This window comes from Parasteatoda tepidariorum, chromosome 7 (genome assembly GCF_982258835.1).
Source record: "Parasteatoda tepidariorum strain Cologne lab strain chromosome 7, Ptep-v5.0, whole genome shotgun sequence".
Taxonomy (NCBI): Eukaryota; Metazoa; Arthropoda; class Arachnida; order Araneae; family Theridiidae; genus Parasteatoda; species Parasteatoda tepidariorum.
The window spans coordinates 39,005,376-39,029,589 of NC_141761.1; the positions used below are offsets into that span (position 1 = coordinate 39,005,376).

At 26.7% G+C, this 24,214-nt stretch overlaps 1 protein-coding gene across 1 annotated transcript in view; it reads right to left on the bottom strand.

Moving 5' to 3' along the window:
* Nucleotides 1-3,946: 3,946 nt before the first annotated feature.
* The window catches only part of LOC107447044 (uncharacterized), a 210,312-nt gene continuing 190,044 nt past the window's right edge, over nt 3,947-24,214 (bottom strand). The window contains exons 174-181 of the mRNA XM_087167704.1: nt 23,635-23,688; nt 23,459-23,512; nt 23,310-23,363; nt 19,892-20,203; nt 18,171-18,194; nt 12,573-12,611; nt 8,482-8,520; nt 3,947-4,318 (exon numbers count right to left, since the gene is read on the bottom strand). Of these exons, the coding sequence (XP_087023830.1) occupies nt 4,158-4,318; nt 8,482-8,520; nt 12,573-12,611; nt 18,171-18,194; nt 19,892-20,203; nt 23,310-23,363; nt 23,459-23,512; nt 23,635-23,688 (737 nt within the window). The 3' untranslated portion in view covers nt 3,947-4,157. The remainder of the gene's footprint in view (nt 4,319-8,481; nt 8,521-12,572; nt 12,612-18,170; nt 18,195-19,891; nt 20,204-23,309; nt 23,364-23,458; nt 23,513-23,634; nt 23,689-24,214) is intronic.

Genomic DNA, 24,214 nt, shown 5'->3' on the forward strand with positions numbered 1-24,214 from the left:
AAGCGAAATAATGTATATTTTCTCCGTTCCTCTATTTCAGTGTTTCCCAAACTTATGACTTTTGTGTACCCTTCCTAAATTTTTTGTAATTCTGTGTAGCACTAATAACAAAATAAATGTATTTTTTACTATAAAAAATTGCACAAAAGTTAAAACTCACACCTGGCTGTTGACACCACTCATTATTAACTGGTAACTCCACAAAAAATAGCCAATAGAAAAATACGTAATCGTAAATTTTCATGACTAGGTTTGTTTTTAAATAAAATTTTTTGAAATTTTCGTTTGTTGCAAGATATTTCGCATAAGAACGCGTACCCCCGCGAAACTGTTCCCGTACCCCTAGGGGTACGCGTACCACACTTTGGGAAACACTGCTCTATTTGGGTAAAATTATTTCCAAACATTTTTAGTAACGCTCATTGATCTATATTAGAGGCTCTTATACTGAATTTCTCAGAGTACTCAATTCATCGCAAAAAGTTAGGACACATGTTTAAAAATGCAAAAACAAAGTTAATGAAACAAATTTAAACAAATATATTTCCGTGAAAAAAATATATGAGTTATATGATTTTTATGCTTCCGACGTGTAAGAAAAAAAAACAATATATTTATATGAATATGTTTATAACCATATTCAGTATTCAATAAGTTAGTTTTCGTCTATTATTTGGCAAACGAAATTTTAATAAAAAGCAACCCTTTATAATATAAATCGAACACTAGGCAAAGATAACCCCATTGTACAAAAAAAAAATATTTTTCTAGTCAAATTTGTGTTTAGCGTAACCAAGTAAAAATTTATGGTATAGGTAATAGCTCCACATTAACAACATGTCAATTATAGATCTGCCATTTTTACATGACTATAATTTCAGTTTTTAACTATGATTTTGCTTCGTGCATTGGGAAATTATTCCAAAAGTATTTCTTAATGGTGAAACCTAATGCCTTGATAGCCTAAATAAGAACACAATAACGCTATTTTGTCGTTTAAAAAAATTTACTGAATACAATATATTGCTGAGAAATAAAATTTAAAGCTCGGCCTTAAATTTAGATTTCCAAAGATGCTTCGTGACTGATAAAGTTTGAGAATCTGTAATCTAAATTGCTAGTTTGGTCAACGATACGGAAAAGAAATATTTTCCACCGAATGAGCTGAAAAAAATATAAGGTAGAATAATGGCATATATTAATACCAAAATTTCGTGATCATATGCAGTATAATTGTATGAAATTATGTTAATATAATGATAAACAAACCTAAATTTCAATTTTATCTCGTTCTCTTTGCAGTCAAACTTAATGTCCTTTTACTTGCAGCATTTTCGTTTTAAATAAAAACATTTTTGAAAAATTATTATTAGTTTCTTGATCTTAGGGGTACAATCTACAAAAGTTTTCGATAGCGTGCTGCGTGATAGGAGACATGGCCGACTCTTTATTAAGCAGAATGGAGCCACGGAAAACGTAATTGTGCTAAAATTGCACAAATTATTGATTAACTGATGCAACTCTTTCTATTCAAGAATATATCTTTATTTTTTATTAATTTACATAATGTTCCACAAGAAATAACGTCATAGTGAGGAAATTAATGTTTAATTAGGAAATTAACAGTGTTTTGTTTGACATAATGCAGCCTAAATAACTTGATGAAGGTGATATGCATAACTGCTACAATTTTCAAAATCTGATTTTTTTTAAGAAACATATGAATATTTAACACTAATATTGCCTGAAATAGATACTGTGAATATTTAGATCTCTTTTTTTCATGCTTTTAAAAATAATGTTTACTTTAGATGCATTTTAAAAGCAAAAATAAAATACATGCCTATTATTATGAGATACCATTAGATGTAGATACCTTGTCATTGCATTCCATAACTCTATGGACACATTTTTGTTTTGCCTTTATTTAGTTAATTATACTTTTAGCTAATTATGAACTGTTATGCGTAAATCGTTAGTTGTTAAACTATGTTACTATATGAGAAGTCTGGATTTAATTAACAACGTCGCAAGACCAAAAATTATTAATTTGTAAGGTAACATGACAAATTTTGGGAAATACACGCATATCGACAAGAAACTATATTAATATTAAAAAATAGATGCGAGACTAAAATAAAATCTGGAAAAAGCAGGGTATTTAAAATATATTTATAAACAGAATTGAGGAGTTGCAAACATTAAAATTTCGAGCGGTCACATTAGAACCTTAACCTAGAATGTATGAAACAGCTTTCTTAAATTTTTTTCAGTTATCCAAATTACATTAATAGATTTTAAATATTTTTCTTTTTTCCAAATGCCCCTTACTCGAGACAATTATTAATAATCGTATTAAAAAGTCTCGCTTTTTTAGTTTAAGTATTGCTTGGATTTTGATTTCGAAATATGAATTTAGAGGAAAATTCTCATATGAGAGCAGTTTATAAGAGCTGTACGAAATCCGTATAAATAAGCACTTACCAGAAAGTTTATCATTAAAAGCTTAATTATTAGAGGGTTTACAAAAATGGGTTTATAATAAAAACGGGTTATGGATAAAATTTAAAATAAGTGGTTTTGCAGTTTAAATGAAAAATTATTATTTCATCTTGCTTACTAAAGTTTGTTATTAGATCAAAACTAATAATTTAAAGACATATTGTTAGGTTTAATTTTGTATAAAATTTTAAATTACATTTAATAAACCACTGGTAATACTCAAAGGTGCAGAAAATTGTATTTTTTACAAACAACAAGTTTGCTATCCATAATTAAAAATATTACTTAAAATATTACTGGGTGGCGCAGTTGGTTTGTCGTCGGCCTTCTGAGCCCAAGACCGCTGGTTCGATCCCCGGCCCAGACACCGGATTTTCGGGATTCAGAAAATTCTCAGCGGCCATGTCGTCTGATTATGCGGCATGTAAAAGATCCCTGGAGTGCATTATTGGCTCTTGGCATTGCCGGCAAAATTAAATTCCTAGTGCACTTTAACACGCAAATAGAGTCTCGGTGCTGAAATCTAGTGTGACAAAACTAGACGTCCAAATTAACATGACCAACAGTATCTCACCCATTGTGGTGATCCTGAAAGAGTGGATACCACCTCTGGAGAACGCACTAGTTCTGTTTATCGGCAAGACCGATTCTGCAGTTCATTGGAAATAAAAAAAAATAAATTAAAAACGTAAATAATAATAATAATTATAATTAATAATTAAAAATATAATTAAAAAAATCAATTAATAAAGCAACTATCCTTCACCAAAAGATATAACAAAGAGTTAGTATTTCAAAGGAAAAGTGTGTTTAAATATTAATTTCCAGTAAAAAAAATTTATTTAGAAGAAAGATATTTTTCTTTAATCTTTTGTAAATGAAATTCTTCTTTTAAAAACTCTTACAACTATTTTAAACAACTTTAGAAGCCCTATATTAGTCATATGACTTTAAATAAAACCTGAGTAATCTAGGCAGGTTGGGCAACACGTTTTGAAAAATAGATTGAATTTGTGGCAATTTGAATTTAGCTATTGAATAAAACTTTTATCAATAAAATATTCCCTTTTATGTATTATTTAAAAGATAATTTTGGATTAGCCATTTAAAGGAATAGATTTGATTCTCTTGTTTTAGAAGGAAAAATCGCTGATTAACCTTTTTATTGATTGAACAGTTTTTTCTTGAAAACTAAGCAATTCAGTTTTGTTTAATTTTTTAAACTGATGAACAAGATAAGTTTTGTGGAAAATAAGATATTAAGAAATAATATTAACCAAAAAGTAATTTTAGAGCATTTGAAATAGATTAAAAAAATTAGGGTGAAAATAGACCAAATATCGCATGTTATTGAAAAATAATGGACAGCATGAGTATAATGATGTTTATAAAAAATAATGGACAGCATGAGGAATGTTTATGAGTAATGACAAATGAAGAGGAATAATTATTCCAGAAATTGGGTTTATTTTTACACAATTAAATTGGTTTTATTTTTTCTTCTTTTTTTTGGAAATTGTTTAAAACGTTTTGAAAAAATCTTGAAAAATGTTTTGAAATATTCTTGAAGAAATAACACAATATGATTAAAACATTTTTACACGATGGCTATAAAATAAACAAGTGTACCCGTATTATAAAAGTCTTATTTAACATTATGCTAATCCAAGTGCTGAAAGTAATTTTTTTACGACATCTCCCAGATCGGAAAGCAGATTTTTTAATCCTTTAACCACGTCTCCAAGAGTCATTCCTAGGCCATTCACTAATTTGTGTAAGACATTTCCAACTCCACCTAATATGTTACCAAGCAAACCTTTAAAAAAAAAGAGATTTTATGTTAGAAAAATGAATTAGATACAGTGAATTAAACAAGCAGACTATCCTGGAAATGTAATAATCAGCTTTAAGGACAAATCTATATAAATACTGATGCTATTTACGAAAATAAAATTTAAATATATATAGCGGTACAAAAAATTCAGCAAAATCATAGATGCAAAGGCTTGATTCCGTGCAGTACAAGTTACCTTTATAAAATTTGTCCAAGTTAAATTGTAGCTTTGCTTCCTTCACGAGAAATAATAAAATAATAAATTATAAAGGAATATATGAATTAATATTTTTCTATGAAAATTGGTAAAGTTTGACCAAATTAAATTGTATTTTTGTTTCATTTACAGACGATAAGAAAATAATAAATTAGAATAGAATGTTCGAAAGAATATTTTTCTATGCAAATTGATGAAAATTGTAGTTTTTTTTGCTTCATTTACAGGAGATAAGAAAATAATAAATTATAGAAGATGATTGATTTGATTTAAAATAGTATGTAAAGTATTGTTTATACAGTTTTTAAAATATAGATCTCTATAAGTCAAGAGGAGTAGATTTAATTCTAATTATACTTTATCATTTTAGGTTTGAATGCAACTCGCACACGGGTGATTAGAAATGAAATGAATCTTTAGCAAAGAAATTTTGCCTTAAGGATAACTGTAAACTTCAGCAGCAATAGAGTTTTAATGCAATACATTGCTCGTGAACAAATCATAAAGAAAAAACTCTGGTCAACCGAAATTGCCAGAGCGTTATGAACCGTAAAATGCTTGCTTCAATTGCTTAGTTTAAGTTCTTTATATACAAATACGGAATTTTTAGATGTTTTAAAGAATTTTTTTTCGAACCATTATATTTTTAGTTCAAAATTCACACTAAAATTTTTAAACTACAGCAAAATGTCGAAGTGACCTCTTTTGTAAAGACAGCCTCTTTTAACTTCAAAATGATCAAAAAGCCGCATTTCTGAAATTAAAATATTTATTTTATCAGCAATCCATTTTAAGTAACTTTAATCGAAATCTCCCTTCAAAGATTCACTAAGGAGAGTCGATAGATGGTTTGGGAGCAATCTAATTCAGAATCTATATATGAAAATCATTTTCACCCAGTGTTTTATACGTTAAAAAAACAACAACATAAGGTTAGGAAGGAATATAAATCTGTTCAGAACTAAATTTAGTAGCTGTATAGGAGAACAGAAAAAATCGCACTTACGTTCTCGGTAAAATTAATATTATTCTGGCTGTCACGCTATAGTATGCCCTTTAAACAAAAATGCACTCCTGCATCGCTAGGTTGTTCATCCCCAAGAATTCGATTACACCATTGAACAGCGAACATGTGCAAAGAGAATTTACGTTTATGATTTTGGTTTTTCTCCATAACACATGGTCATTCAAGATAGTTTACATTTTTAACTACTTGAAGCACCTAAACTTATGATCAAATAACTGCCATAAAAACTCTTCTTCAAACAACAGCTCATAATGATTCCAAAGAACAAACTATTAACAAAACTGTTAATGGAATCGATTTAATAATAATACTTGACGAAATGCAGACCAAAATCACTAAAACAACTCATGAACGTTGTCATTTTGCTGTAATGCATACAGAATAACTGGTAAGCAAGAACTTTTAAATGGCAAATCCTAGAGGCAAAGTGAAAAAAGTCATTAAAAAATGTGTCACGTGAATTTTCGAAACTCCGAAACGGAAACACGACAAAGAAAACGGTAGGCTGCATTCAATCGCGAAATATGACACACAACACATCAGACGTTTTGAGCACAACAGTGGGTAAAACATTTTTCGGATTGTCTGCAGCAGAAAGGACTGTTGTTATAGTAGAATTTAGTTTCGTGACCAGGTCATTACATCTTAATACGCCTCTAATATTAGGGCAACATATGTAATATTTTCCTTGTTGCACATCTTTATTTCAATTTCTAGGAAATAAATGCAGATCGTCTGCCTGTAAATACCATTACCGGTTTTCTTTAAAAATTGGCTATGCTTTCGTAACCAATCAATAACCTCTGCCGCTTTCACTGATTTTTGTAAAACAGAGGCAATTGAATAGTTAGATAAAGAACATATATATATATATATATATATATATATATATATATATATATATATATATATATATATATATATATATATATATATATATATATATATATATATATATATATATATATATATATATATATATATATATATATATATATATATATATATATATATATATATATATATATATATATATATATATATATATATATATATATATATATATATATATATATATATAAAATTTACAGTTAACGAAATTAAAGGGAAGGAAAAAAAGTTTGTCACTTGGTAAAGTCAATTAGTCTTTCATGGGAAGAAATGTGATAATCATTTTGAAGTAGACAAATTTAACTACTTTAACTCGTCATATTTCACGACTTATATAATCGGAAATTAGCCGTAGTTTCATCTCTTAAAAGCAGCATTCTCATCATACATATATATATATATATATATATATATATATATATATATATATATATATATATATATATATATATATATATGGGTCATTCTCACAAAAACAGTCATTTTCATGTCCCCAGTATATTTTATGTTTGTTTTACAACTTACGAAAAAAAAATTTTCAGGGAAAGTGTCCTTCAGAATGCAAGCTAACAAAAGAATAAAAATAAAATTATCAATTTTTATTTTTTATTAATTTTAGGTAATAAAAATATACCAATATATCATTCCCTCACTTGTCCCCACTGCTGATTTAAAAAAAGAAAAAAATTGTTTCTGATATAAAAAATTTTTTTTTACAAATTTGTGTTTTTTATTTGAGAATATTGAAATATAGAATTCAGAAAATAAATTTTAAATTTAATTTCTGATAAAAATATTAACACAGCACTATTTTAAACTTTGTCCCCAGTGTTTCGCGTCATTCCCTCACAATAATGTTCTTATCACCTGCAATCATCTTAGAATAAAAATATTTTAATAAAAACTTCAGAAGTTAACAACTGGCATCATAGAACAAAATTGCAGTATGTTTCCATCTTCAACTTAAAGAAGCTTTGCTGTGGAATAAATTTGAATGAATCAAACCAGGTAAAATTTTTTACATTTGTCATTCCCTCATGTCGTTTTTTAGAGTAAAATAAAATACAATTTCATCGAGAAAGTGGATAATTATATGTTGCTTTCTTGTATGAATATAATTGTATGTGATTGACTTCAGAAATTAATAAAGCCTAACTGTTATTTTTAAATTTTATTGAATTCGTCATTCCCTCACTAGTGTATAAAGTGAGGGAATGATTCAAGATGAGTATATTATAAAATTTTTTTTTGTTCAATCGTGCCAGCCAATTTTATTTCCCAAACCTGTAAAAACTATTAAATATATAAGACTAAATTATAATAAATATTAGATATACTTAGTATGTTATAATTTTCAAACTTTAGGTAGATGTAACTTAGATAAAAACATGTATTAAAATAAAATATCATTCCCTCACTATTAGTGTCAGTCCCTCACTTTTTAAATAGTGAAAATAATTAATTTACTTGTTAATTAATTTGAAAAATAAATTAATAAATTGATTTATTAAACTAATTAATTTATTTATTAAATTAATTAATTAATTATTAATTATTATAAATTAATAATTATAAATTAATTATTTAAAAAATTAATTAATTTTAATATTAAGTATAATTTATCGGATATATACTTTCTTTATAATGCCATTACATATTTCTATTAATATAGAAAGTTTCAGAGCTTTTTATTCACTTTACTTTTTTGGGATTTTATGAACTGAAAAATGACAGTTTTCGTGAGAATGACCCATATATATATATATATATATATATATATATATATATATATATATATATATATATATATATATATATATATATATATATATATATATATATATATATATATATATATATATATATATATATATATATATATATATATATATATATATATATATGTATATATATATATATATATATATGTATATATATATATATATATATATAGATATATATATATATTCACAAAATTAGAAGGATAAATGTAGGTAAGTAAAGCGTTACCTTTCTTCTTCTTCTTCATATTTTTCATTGTCTCGTTACCTGCAATTTAATTTAAAGACACTTTTAAAATTTTAGAGTTAAAATGTAGATTACATTTTAAAATGATAGTTTAAAACTTATTTTTATATGTTTTTAAGTTTCTGGATGCAAAGATAGTTGACCTAATGTATAAGGATAAATATAGCGTACAAAAGTTTTCTTCTAACAAAACATTTTTGAATTTTTGAATTAAAAACGATAATATAATTCATATCGGTACGTAGAAAACAAGTTCTTTCTTTGTTTATTAAAAGCTATGCACTACATCACACATAAAGGCAAACCTCTATTAACTGAAGTGCCTATATGGAAATCCATTTAGGACATATTGTTCTTTTCCAAAATAAAACCATGGTTGTTATGGAAATATTAGCTTGATTTATAGTTAAGTTCGTAGTATTTCTATGCTTTTAAACAAAAATATTAGAGTTCCAAGGATAGTTGTTAGTAATTAGCGAATTATTTAATTACCATAAAGGAAGATTTATTCTTCATTTAGATTAAGCTTCTATTATATTGACATTATATTTTTGTATTTGAAAAAGCTCGTTGTCGAAGCATTAAATGTTAAATTGTTTACTTTGATTCATTACAAACAACAAATTTATTAACAATCCGAAACGAATTATGAATAGAATAAAAATGTTTCAAAATAATATAGAGAAATAATTTCTAGTATATAAAAGATATAGGGGTGGACAAAATTATGGAGGCACTTCTATGCTAATACATTTTGTCATATTTCTTCAGAAATACTAAACAAAATATTTTATAACTTCAGGTCTGTTTAGATCATGCAAATTCTCATACATATCAATGAAGTTTAAAGCTTTTAGAGGTTTGTGGGACCAACAATAAATTACAAACGGAAAACAATGCTTTTGAACATCCTACGACATAAAAATGTAGCAAGAGATTTTTAAATCTCTTTTGGCCATTACATGCAATAATTTTCAAGAAAGTTCATAAGCTTAGCTTAAATATTCATGGAGAATGGACATTTTTATAAAAAATCAAATTTTTTTTACTCTCCTTAAGACTTGAACTTTAAAAATATTCAATAAAATCAAACAAAATTTTTAGAAACTTTTTAAATTAACTATGAAAATTGTTCTCTAAAATTTGAAAAAAATTCATTCAAAACTGCACAAGATGTAAGTAATTGAATCAGTTCTTTTATACTGTGCAAGTGTGGAAAAAATTAAAACAATGTTATTTACCCAATTTTATAGTGAATGGTTTTAGCCTCCGAAAAAAAGTCCTATTTTGATCATCTTAAAAATTTAAAGCAATTTTCAAGCAATTTTCTTTGCAGTTTTCGCACTTTTTAAAATAATGCTCAAAATTATAAGGGGTTTTCCGCATATTTTACTTTGTACTATTAAACAAGATTTATTAAAAATTAACCCGGTATTGTTGGGGACCCCATAAAACTAACTTTTTTTTAGCTTGTTTACTTTCATTATTAAATAAAATTACGGTGTATGAACATTTAATGTAAGGTATTATTTGATATTAAATTCTGTAGTACGATACAAAATTATATTTGAAGAAAACCCCTTATAATTTTATCTTTCTTTTTAAAACTACGAAAACTACTTTGAATATTGCTTGAAAACTTAGAAATTTTTAAGATATTCAAAACGTTTTTTTTTCATTAGTTCTTAATTAAGATTCATTGCAAAATTAAGAAATTTTTTAACATTTTTTCCCTCACATGTGCAGTATAAATGAACTAGTTTAATTACTCATATTTTGCGCTGTTTTAAACGAATTTTTCTCAAATTTTAAAGCAGGCATTTCGATATAAATTTAAAACTTTGTTTATCTTTATTGAATATTTTTAATGTTGTAGTAAAAAACTTTTCTTTCTTATAAAAATATTCATATATCCATAAATACTTAAGCTAAGCTTACGAAAGCTCGTATAAATATTGCATATAATAACCAAAATAACTGTCACAAGTTACAAATCTATTGCTACATTTTTTGGCATAGATTGTTCAAAGGCATTATTTTCCGTTTGTAGTTTATTGTCGGTTCCTCAAACCTTTAAAAACTTTAAACTTCATTTTTATTTATATAGAAAATAGCATGATCTGAACACTTCTGAAGTTATTAAATATTTCGTTGAGTATTTCTGGAGAAATATGAAAAAATGTCTTAGCATAAAAGTGTTTCCATTACTTTGTCCACCCCCTTTAAATCCTGTCTTATAAAGAAAAATGCAGTCATTATAATAAATTAGTTGATAAAAATGCCGGAGAGGACACGGTTTCTTTAGTGATTGAAATTGAGATTGATAACATTCTTATCTTCATACAGACGTAAAAAAATAATTATAAGCATTCTGAGAGCAATGCTTAAAAAAAATTTTAGAATCGTATTTTTTAATATGAGAGACATTATTGATAGTGTATAGAGGGAAGGTTTATTGCTAATGGCCTGATTTAATAATGTTATTAAAAAGACGATTAAAATTCTCGACATAGATTTTAGCTGTTTTATTTATGCAAATGAGGATAACTAAATAAAGACTTAAATGAGTTTCTGTCACTAGAAAGTAGCTTCCATTTATCATGCAGTTTCATCAAATATGTGTCCCGCATCACTGGCTGCGGTCAGAAAGTGGGAGGGTGACCTCCCACTTTCAGTTTGCGTACGAATTGATGGTGGGCTGTATTGGTCCTCGTTAAACTGTACCATAATAAAGTGCTCGATTTCTTGCTCAGGTGGTCGGGCTACCAATGCCGGGAGCTCTCCCCTCCTTAAAGAATCAAATTGTGATTGCATGTCTTTGAATTCTCCCCAGGGATATTTCCCTCTCCAATAGTTCTAGTACGACGTAAATAAAGTATCTACCTATCATTAAATATGCAGATATTTTTTGAAAACAGTTTACGTCTCTTTTACTAATATTAAATTTAGTTCTACGAATAGTGATTTCTTTACCATTTGCAATTTTGTTTGAGAAAAGCCCAGTTTCTTTTTCTTTCTTTCTTTTCTTTGAAAGGAGAAGAGATTTTTGAATTCATCGTCTGAAGTTTTTGCGATTTTTAGAGTCAAGCACATAATGTTCATTTGTCATAGTAGAAAAATCTTCTGTCCTAGTGCTGCTTCCATACAATGCAATTAAGAGAGATTTTCTTAAATTTTAATATTAGTTTGATGGTAGTTATTTCAAATTGATTTCTAGCTGTTACTAATTGATTAAAAATAAAACAACAGTAGAATAAACTTTTTTAACGATTTTTTTAAACATTGTGCGGTTAACGTGAATATAAGAGTTTACGCTTGGTTTCACATAGGAAAAGAATGCTACAATGTAGTGTTTTCAAAGATTTATTAATTTTTTTCCATTCTACTTTTTTCTAACTTATGAAAAGAAAACAGCCTACTACATGAACCTTTTTACATAAATTATGCAGATTTTTTTGCGTAAATGATCATGAGAGTTTTAGTTTGGTTTGACGTAGAGAAGATCTTAAAATTCAACGATTTTTGAAAGTGTTAGCAAATGTTTGCTAAATTCTGTTTTTGTTTCTAATTGATTAAAAATAATATTAATAAACTTTCTTCCTGATTTTATTTAAAAATCAAACTATTAACGGAAACAAGAGCTTCCGTACAGCTTTGTAAGAAATTATAAAATAATATTTAATTTGATGAATTTTTTAAAATTAACACAGCCTTTAGAATGAATTTTTTAGAAAAATTCTATTTGAGACAAATACAAGGAGAAGGTTAGTATGAGAGTTTTTGCATTGTATATCAGTACTAAAAATATTTAAACTTATCATTTCAATTCATTAGTTTGTTTTTAAGAGGACAAAGCTTCTTTTACCTTTATTACCTGTTCAAAATTAGTATTTCAATCTTATTTGTTAGAAAAACAAAACTCTTAAGAGGATCCAGAGGGCCATTAGCAGAAGGTAGGTCTTAGTTTGGTTATTTCTAAACTCAGTAGTTGGCAAATATATATTATAGTAGAACAGTAAAGAAAAATTTTATATTTATATTTGTAAAGGACGAATCAATACCTAGGTTCTTACCTTTGGAATTTCCATCAGGTGTGGTTGTAGTGGTATAATCTACAAAATTAAATATATATATATACATATTTACTTTTCATTTTACAATAAGTTAAATAATTATTATTGTAAAATTTTAAGTTCAGATGAATCTTATTACATATCAAGTTATTTGTTAAACTGATAATTAATACGTCAAAAACTTATTTTTTATTAGAAAACATAAATATCTTAAATAAATTCATTTAAATGAAATATACTGTGATCAGATAATTTTTAATGGCATTGTTACTTGTACATAATCTGCTTTCTTTTTATCTATCCGAAACTTAGTTAAACAAATTTTGAAAATATTAAAGTTAATTTACTCATTTACAAGTAAACCAGTAAAAGTAGAAATTAAAATAATAAAAAAATTATTTTATTAACGAATAATTATTATTATTTCGAATTTTTTCACTGAAATATTTTTTCGTATACTGTATTCATATTGAATCTTAATGTTATATTTCGTATTGTATTGAAATAATATTTCAATTTTAAACTCTTCATAAAAATATTAATGAAAAATAAATACAAAAATACAATTTTTAAAAATTTGTACTAACTCAATAATAAGGTGAAAATAATCAGAATACGAAATCAGTAATAAGGTGAAGTTTGATCCACTTACTTTAATTTTAATAGATATTAAATAACGAAATTAAACTACAATATTTTTAAAAACTCTAGTAACTCTAAATAAATTTCAATCAATAAATCAATTTGATGATTAGTTTTGTGTTTTGCGTACAAAACGAATCATTATCTAAAACAAACATAACTTTATTTTTTACTTGCGAAGATTTTTTATTTACAACAAAATTGGTCAACTAACAGTAATGATGATTTACAAATAATATTACTGAAAAATGCTTAAACTGCTTTTACCGAAATAACATAACTACTTAACTTTTAAAGAATATTATGCCAAAAATTGCACAAACCATGTATATTTTCTCAAGAAAGAACGTTGAAGCATCATTTATGAATAGATTTTTGTGTGCTTCACTGAGTTACTTTGTTTATTTATTTATCCTGAATTAGGGAAAAGCATTTTGTATGGTGCTGCTCAAAAAATATTAACTCAAAATTACCGATACAAGCTTTGAAACATTTTTGCATAAAATAGTTGAATAAACAAAATTGTATCTCTTTGCAAAAACTGATATTGTAATATTAGTAAGAAATAAATATTTTAAGCACACGAATTTATAACTTGGGTGTAACTTGCAATACAAATCAAAACTGTCATTTTATATTTCGCGAAATGCATTAAAATTGTTTACTTTTCTTTATGAAATTTTAATGCATACACTGTGTGTTTAAATTATAATTTATATTTACGTAAATGTCACGGAAGAAAAATGTCACAATTTTCATTACATTAAACTAACTCAATAACGTTTTCCCTTCGTTAAAAAAATTTGTTTTTCTTTCCAAGATTTTTCCACGTATAAAATTTTTGTAGACTAATAATACGTAAATAGAAATAAAAATTATAAAATATTGCTTGGTTTTTTCAGCTTTAGTATGAAAAGAAGTATATAAGCAATAGCGAAAAAGAATTAGAAGTTTAAATTTTTTCTCAATATCTGTACAGTCCACCAAGAAAGAGATATCAGTCTGAATAACTTTCGTTCTAATAATCGATTTTTCACGAACTAAAGTGTCAATCTTAATGGTTCCTGAGGGTGACCTCAAATATGTTAGTTAATTAGTGCAAACTATTAATTAAGTTACGAAATCAGACACAAAAACATACTTTCTTAGAATAAACATATATTTTACTGACCCTTAAAATAGAGGGGTAGACAAAATCTCGAAAAAATTGGGCCGAAAATTGGGTCGCAATAAAGATTTATCTATTTGGCGATAGTCCAGAAAACAGCTAACAAAAGTCGCAGCCATACGTCGTACAAGGGTAACTAATTTAGACAATTTAGCGTTTCCGTTCTGCTCAAAGTTGTTTGAAAAGTTATTATTTATTTATCTATTCCAAGGTTTATTTTACATATATTTTAGGGTATACTTTAGGCGTATTTCAATCGAGTTTACTTTTACACCTTTATTTGCTTAAAATTATGAAATAATTTGCTTAAATTAAATTATTCAAGCTATATGATATAATGCATTTATAGTATAATAGTTAACGAGGATTCCATAGCACATCCTTAACCTTGCTAACGCTATCATTAAATAAATGGAATAAGCTTACATAAATAATAAAAGTTAATTTTTTTCTCATTTCAGTTTTGAAGGAATAATATTTTTCGATCTAACAGATTTCATTCTGGAAATAACGAAATTATTAAAGAGGTTCCTTGGATCAATATCATTCTTATCCTCTTATGACGAAATATAGGTGAAATTGGTTTTCTCAGTTTCTGTGAAAAGTATGTTAACTTTCTCACCATGACTTTTGTTTAAATCAAAATAAGTTCAAAAATTGCGTATTTTTTATTGCATTTTTTTAAAATCAGAGATTGGATTCTAAAATTGGCACTGCTTCAAAATCTTATAACAAATTTCAATTTTTAGTATTTGCTGTTTTAACAAAATAAGGCATTTTCCTAATAACAAATTATACTATAATATTATACTGGGAATCGTGCTAAAGTTGAAAAATAAGTTTAACGAAACTGAATTTTCTCAACATCTTATTTTAAAAGAGCAACTTTTTTAAATTGACTGTGTAATATGTAAGTTTAAATGTCAAAATAAAATTGCGGTTCGAATTTGTTCATAAAAAAACAAAGCAAACAATAGTGAATTTTTGAGTTGTACTAATATATATTTACTTTTCACAAACCAAACAAATAAGAAACAATAATGTAAATAAATAAATAATTTATTTGTTCAATCTTAGAGAAAAGGGGGCATTTATTTACTACGATCAGTTAGACGTTTTCCACTGAGTAATTTTAACATCGAAAATGTTTTTAAAATCTTCTCAACTAATTGGCTCTAGTTCTGATACTTAAAAGAAACTTAGCAATTACTTACAACGAGTGTCAATTTAAAGAGAACCTATAAGTACCAATAAAAATGAAACAAAATAGTTTGCTACATAATCAGGAAAAAATTGTTTTAATCTTAGAGAAAAGGGGGCACTTATTTACTACGATCAGTCAAACGGTTTGCACTAAATAATTTTAAAATCAAAAATATTTTAAAATCCCGTTATCAGCTAATCCGCTATAGTTCTGATACTTCAAAAAGAACTTAGCAATTACTTACAACGTGTGCTAATTTAAAGAAAACCTCTAAGTACCAATAAAAATTAAATGAATTAGTTTACTTTATTATACAGAAAAAAATCTACATGGTATCATAAGGAAAGAGTTAAAGATATAATGAAATAATTAGTTGGATAGTTCTGTGTATCACACGTAGTCAGATAATTAAAAATTTAATTTCGCAGCTAAGATGTTAGGACGTCATTTAAGATATTGAGATATTTTAAGATGCTAAAATAGTTTGGCTACGTATTCGACAGCTTTTTATGTTCGGTAACTTTATACACTTTGTAGTGACTTATAAAACATCGACACTATTTAACATAATCTATGTTGAAGTCGCAAAAAGCAATAAAAAAAGGACAATCAATAATTTTTATTTATTTTTCGGAAAAATAGTATACTTAGTAAATGGTCAGATGTTTTGCATCAAATAATTTTGAAGAGTGGAATGTTTTTTTAAAAATTTCTTAACAAGGTTTTAGTCTTAGCTAGCAGACGATAATTCAAAGTTTTCTTCAAAAAGAAGCTTGATAATAATTTAGAAAACAACGTTACTTTAAAGAAAACCTAAATTAAAGTACTAAAAAGGGATTGGTATATTAATGATGAAATACTATAAGTAGTAACGTAAATAATAAGTTTTTTAAAAATGCTAAAATTTAATTAAATAGTTGATAAAGTGGTTCAGCGAAACACTCCCGGACAGGTGATTAAAAACTTTTTTTTAAGATTAAGACAATATATAAGATGTTGAGAAATTTTAAGATGCTTAAAAATATTGACTACGTATTCATATTAATGATTATTAAATATATATTGAAGAAATTGATAAATATATAATTCTAAATCTATGCATACGTATATATATTATTGAAATTGTATCAAATATTGAGGAAACAAACTGAAAAATAAAATGTAATCACATTATATAAGCACAATCTGGTGTATAATCATGTTCTATCAGAAGCATGCTTTTATAAAACTTGACTTTCGCTGAATAAAATGTTTTTCATTCAATAAAATGTTTCATTCAAATTTCTTTACTAAATTACATATAAATTTTTAGACGACTGAAAAGGAAACATCGTATTTTATAGTTAAAAAATATAAAAATAAAAAGATTAACAATTGGTTGCTAACGAAAAAAATATGAATGAAATTTTACGCTACGCCCCCGAAGTCAAGTTCCTCGAAAGTTAATTACATTTTAATATTAATAACCCCATTTAAGTATTTCTTCAGTGTCACCAAATTATTTTCTTAAAATTGTTTAATTTTCATTTTTCTGAGCTAAATAAAAACAGTTACAAATATTAGATTTTTCATCTGAAAAATGTGTAGATTAATATGGTATAAAAAATTCATACCTTATAATTCAACATTTTTCAGCCTCAATTTTATTAAATAATAAAAAGCAATAGAAAATTATTAAAATTTGTTTTTGCATGAAATTTTCTTTGGGGAAATAAGTCTTATGAGCAGGTGCAACTTTTTCTGAATTGCTTAATTAGTTTTAAAAACATGACTAAAAACGCAAAAAGGGAAATTAACATTAAGGGGTCCAAACTTCGAATCACTCTTCCGGTCAAACTATAGGGACCACATTTTCCAGATTGCAGCTAACCCCTATATTTTGAAGATTAAAAATGCAAATATGTAAATAAAATGTATGTTTATTCAGAGAGAGTACGTTTTTGTGTCCAGTTTCATAACTTAATTAATAGTTAGCACTAAACATTTAGCATATTTGAAGTCATCGGCAGAAACCATTAATATTGGCACTTAGTACGTGAAAATCCGATCATTAGAACGAAAGTAATTCAGGGTGATATCTTTTTTTTTACCAACTGTGCATCAACATTTAAATAAATATGAATTCGTAATGCTTATTTATAATATTTAAGTAATTTCCTTTTTAAACTTTTATGAAATATTATTAAAGTTATTGAGATTTAAAATGTAGAAATGTTTTAAATCTACCATATTAAAATTTTTGATATGTAAGCTTATTAATAGACATTCTTTTTATCTAATATTGATATTAAATTTGAGTGTTTTTAAAAGAAATTTAGAATTTACTAATTTCAAAATATTAAACTATTGACTAAAAATATTTTTAAGAAAACACAAAATTTTGAAAAAAGATGCTTTTATCATTCTTTTAAAAACTGTGATAAAGATAAATGCTTGATTAGAAATCAAAGATGCACTTCTTGCTTATAATCAGTTTCAACAGTTATAACCAGTTATTCTAACATAGTCAGTGACATGATATTCATTCAAGTAGTAATTCAAAGTAATCGAATTCGGTTATAAAAAATATAATTCTGATTTTTACCTTCTTCATTTGCATATGAGTCACCTGTAAAGATTGAAATTTTAATGTAAATTACTTGCGATATTTGTATAACATAAAGTTAGGACAGTATAAAAGTCATTTTATTAATTATTAACCTTCACGTGCTTAATTTGTTTAAAACTGAAATATGTGTGAAGAATAATTAAAATCAAATATTTCATAAATTATTATGAAATTCTCACTATTTTTAAATATTTACGAAAAATTGAAGACATTCAATATTTTGCTTTTCTGTTTTGCTTTTTCTGTGGATTGTATTGGAGCATTTTGAATTAAATCTTTTTCAAATTTATCTTTTTAAGAATCTTTTTCAAATTAAATTAAATCCTTTCAGAGAGTTATACAGAGTGATGTAATAAGGTCATGATTGCTTAGAATTTTGAAAATATATCCAACACATCATGTGGTCTGATTTATAAAATAAATGAAAATAAAGTAAAATAAAACAAAATAACATGTATTAGAGTTTTTTTTCTTTTTTTAAGAAATAGGGGGCATTGCACTATCGTTGACAGACCATCAAAAATGCTTGGAAAGTTCATTTCAATGCTTACGAAGAGAGGTCATTCTTTTTGCTGTAGACTTGCTTAATACCCTAGCCTCTTTAGATTTTAATAATTTTGCTCTTTATTTTACTCATAATAGGGGTATTGCGCAACTTCCAGCTCAGTTCTTTTCAGATTTCTACGTAATCTGAGCTCTGTCGTGCAATAGAAGAATCAACGTAAAGTGACAAAAATTCTAAATGCAGATATTTATATATTTGGCATTTTTATACACTAGGCTACATATTGCAACTTTCTTTCAAAGATAAATATTTTTTATTTGCTTTCTGAAATTTCATTTTAGAGTTCACAGCAATAGCAATAGAAAGAAAATAATTGTCAAGCCTTTTTTTTCGAAATATATCGCAAACATTTGCGTTGTGTTTTCAATTGTACTTGCAAAGGTTGTTTTGATCACTCATTTTACTTGCCAATCCACAGAGACCTTGGCTTGTGAAAAGAAAACTTCAACTTTGACCTTACTCAAAAACTTTTGTTATGCTACTTTAACTGTATTTCAGAGATTTTTATTTAAATTATAGTAATTATATTTATCACTCATTTCACCTGTCCAACCTCTACAGTGTGACGAAATATCTAAAAGCAAAAAAATTATTTTATATTTCATTTATAACCATAAATAAAAATGTTTTATTTTATAACCATCTAACAGCTGATTCAGTTTTTGGTTTACGAATATCAACCCCATAGCCTTGTAATTTTGAACCCAATCCAAAGGACAAAGGTACTCCTGGGTCAAGTATAAGGTGAAATTTGCGTGACACATTGTGTATGTATATTTTCTAAATTGCGGCTACTCCTTAGATTTTAGGAGTCAAAAATCTGAATCATTCTGAGAAAATACGATTTTGTGTCTGATTTCGTAACTTAAATTATCATCTTCACTAATTAGCTGGCACATTTGAGGTCACCCTCTCAAACTATTTTGATTGAATTTTGAACGTTAATAGATAAAAAATTATTCATTATGGTTCAGTTTTTGCTCTCTGTTCATTGTAATCTAAGAGTATTTTATATTATAATATAAGAAAAACGCATTATAAATTCTTATAATTCTAAGCTCTCATATAACTCATTGAGAAAACATATTATGTATAATAATTAGGAAGTATCACGTATAATCGTTTAACATACTTTCGTCGGTGGAATACATGTCTGATGTTGAAGACATGTAACTAGAGGAATATGAGAAGTATGATGAATACATGTCATATGATGGATTCATATCATAAGATGGATACATGTCATCTGAAGGGTTCATACTATAAGATGGATACATGTCATCTGAAGGGTTCATACTATAAGATGGATACATGTCATCTGACGGGTTCATACTATAAGATGGATACATGTCATCTGACTGGTACATGCTATAGGATGGATACATGCTATCAGATGGATATACACTGTATGAGGAATACATGTCATATTTTGGATTCTTGTTGTCTGAAAAATGCAAATAAAAAAAGTAAGATTTAAATTTTAATGGTTTTTGTTTTGTAAGCTAAACTTAAAAGTAAATACCAGTTGAATGAAATTTCGGATTATTCTAACTCCATAAGAGTAAGAATGCTTGACTAGGAAATGTCAGGGCATGAAAACTTAAGTATGTACTTGTTTTATTGGTTACATAATTCATGATAATTTGGCGAAAAATCTATATTTTTAAACATTGGTTTAGTTTTTATTCAATTTTCCCCTTTTTTATTTTGTCTATTTCGGAAAGTTAGTGTTATGAATAAAAAATGTATTATTTTGTATCCCAAATCTTTTGATTTATGTGCAGTGATTTCTTAAGAAATAAAGTAGTTCCTTTTTGCAAAAAAGTTTGATAAAATGTTTATTTTCCAATTTTTTAAAGATATTTCAAGGTTGAACTGGATCAGTAACTTAACTGCAATGTATTAGACTATCCCCTATATCCTGGAATTGATCACCTTTAAAATCAGTGTTACTTCACGAGATGTGCCAAATATGTAAACAATGCATAAAACTATCTACTACACTTAAGGGAACAGTTTGGGTTTACGAAGCTAACTTATGGAAAAAAAGTATAGATTTTATAAATATTTTTTTTGAAAAAAAAAATAACATTATTAATCACATTTAAATTCGAATCATCATACATTCGAAAATACTTCGTAGAATCACAGGCTAGCTTTCGATTTTTTGTTTCTCTTTTAGTTGCTCAAGATGATCGGTCATCAAATATAGACGTAATGAAAAAAAAATTAAACCATTTTCTATATTTATTGCCAATAAAATATCTTCCACTAAGATGACTACTACACGCATCAATCGTGATATTTTTTCTTCGTATTACTTTCAAGCAACTTTCTGGATTTAATTTCAAAATTCATGGTGTGAGACATGTACTTTTTGATCTCTTCTTTCTTTTCATATCCTGAGTGTATAATGACATGTAGTATATATACCCATTTTGAGTTACTGCCCATTTTGAGGCTGTTAATGTTGATAAATATCTAGTGCATCGTTCGTACGAAGCTAATGGAATCGCTTGTTCCTTATCAAAAAAGATTCCAAACATACAGCAGTAACGCTGCTTTACACAGCATAAACATATTAATTAACCTAATTACCAAAAAATGTTTTTGCTTATTTTTTTGCTATGAAGGAAGCTAGAACACGTTTCTTGATGTCGAAAGTTAATTTGTTATCTAACTTAAGCAATTATTTTATTTATAAAGGGTAATTAGCACTCGCTCAAACAACTCGAATTAAAATGTTTCGTCTTAATAATTTTTGTGATTTTTTTCAACGTATGAAAGAAATAATGATGACTTATCGCTCATTTGGACTAATATTCATAACATTTACTTTAAAATTGAAAGTAATATTTATAACCACATTTGATAATTTTAATATCAATAAAAAGAATATTTTGTTTGAGAAAAAAACATTTATTGTATTTTTTAGAGGAATTTCTTTCAGTCGAAAGTTTTTTATACTGTGAAGTGTAAAAAATAATAATAACAGTATTGTAGCGTACCTACCACTACAAAAATTACAATTTCAATTCCCTAGTATATAAGACATCTTAACTCGATTCTATGAAAGGGTACCTTTTCATAGATGACTGTTGACTTTGTCGTTAACTACTTTCCCCACATTGGTGACCTACGGACGTAATGCGAACACGCCTACCTTGGCAGTAACGCCCACTTCAATATGAACACGCCTATCTGGAAAGTAACGCCTACTTCGATGGATGATCCACATTAAACAGTTGACTTACTGCTTGTGACTGCAACATTAATCACCCTCTCGCACTGTTGCTACTCATTCTCGATTAAACACAACTTCGGTCTGCGTACACTCGACTGCTACAGTCAACACAGGAGCGACTACGACCGTGAAGTTGATACACCTCTCACATTCAGCACTCAAAAAGTACGGCGATCTTAATACAGCTCTCCCTGCTTCGCACAAAACAGCAATGATTCAACTAGTGGAATCCATTCATGGAATTCTATCACGGATGTAATTCTGGTGGGGGAGTACTGTAGCGTATCTACCACTACAAAATTACAACTACAATTCACTAGTATATAAGACATGTTAACTCGATTCTATGGTGGAGTACCATTTCATAGATGAAGGTTGACATGGTCGAAAGCTACTATTCTCCACAAGTATAATTACAGTATAAAATTTAAAAGAATTCAAAAAATTAAGTTCAAAATTTAAAAGAATTATCGTGAAAAAGATAACGGTTGAAAGATGAAGGCTAAGTATGAGAAGTAACTGACTTGATGAGATTATAATTATCTTTATTTGTAAAAAAGAAGAAATACTGTAAAAAACATTTGTGAAATTTTAAACTAACTATTTAGACATTTTTGCTATAAGAACTATAAAAACCAGAAGTGGAACTACTGTACAAGTCCATTTTTGTATTAGTTATTTGTCCATTTTTGTATTAGTTTTATATATTCCATTTTTTTGTATAAGTTATACGAACTTTAGGAACAATTTTGCTCTTTCAAGTAGTTGAGGGTGTAGTTCTCTCATTATCAGTGAGATAAAGATGACTGACGAGTTTCAGTAAAGATAAGCTAATATCAATGTTTTGTGATAAGAAATAGAAATTTCATGTCAACTAAAATTGAACTTTAGAGAAAAATAAAGAAAAAAAATAGAAAAAGAAATACGTTTTAGCCTTTTATTTTATTAAAAACGATGTTGAAATAATACTAAAACGTATTTTGCACTTGATTAAGCATACCATGCGTTGTTAGCACATATTAACAAATGTATCCAGAAAAGTAAAGTAAATAACATTTAAATAATGTCTAGATTGTTCGTTATGATCATATTATTTTTTTATCTGAGGAAAAAGCAGGTTAAAAAAAGATTTGTCAAAAAATAAACTAATTTTTATCTTTTTGTTTTAAAAATTGGAAGTCATAAGTGAAAAGAAAATGTTTTTCAGGTTGAACAAAAGCAAGAAAAAAGATTAAAAAAGTTTATTAATAAATATGTTTTATTGAAACTTCTGAAATCTATGAAGGAATCATTGAAATAATATTACCGTTTCTTGTAGTCTGAATAAATGAAGTAGTCGGAGCTGTAGTTCTCTTATTATCTGAAAGAGAAAAGAAATTGAAGTTAAAAAATATCAATAAAAATATTTCATTAAAATTATTTTAATTTTTGAAGAAAATATTGAAATAATATTACCTTTTCTTGTAGTCTGAAAAAATGAACTACCTGAAGTTGCTGTTCTCTTATTATCTGAAAGAGCAAGGTGAATGAAGTAAAAGAAATAGTATAAAAAGTTTGAAAAAAAGTTTATTAACAAAACTTTTTAATTTAAATCTCTGAAAGTTTTGAAGGAATCGTTGAAATAATATTACTTTTTCTTGTAGTCTGAACTGATGAAGTAACTAAAGGTGTAGTTTTCTTAGTATCTAAAAAAAAGCGAAATAAATAAAAAATTAAATAATTTTTGTAAAGGAAAGATAATAAAGTTTGTGCATAAATGAAAAGAAATTGTAATTAGAAATCTTGGAAACTAAAATATAAAGTAAAGTAGAGTTGGAAGAAATTGGAATGGGATTTAGCGCTTTGGAAATAACATGGATACTTCAAAGTGCAATTTCGTTTACGAAAACTGCAAACAAAAAATAAAGCAATCAATTCCAAAAATAAAACAATTATTTGTTTAATAAAAATTTAATTATAAAAGTACGGCATCATCTTCAAAGTGGGATGATAAGTTTGATACCCAAGCACCACCATTTCATCCATGTGCAATTAACATGCAAGGACGAATTACTATGCGTCGAATGAGCTGAGACCCTTCTTCTACCAGTGCTATGAAAACTGCATAGCTTCAGCTAAGTGTTGCAATAATGGTAAATCCCATCCAGATTTTTTTTTGTTTGGGAATTGGGGAGAAATATGTCTGCAAAAATACAAACCTTTTCAGAACAA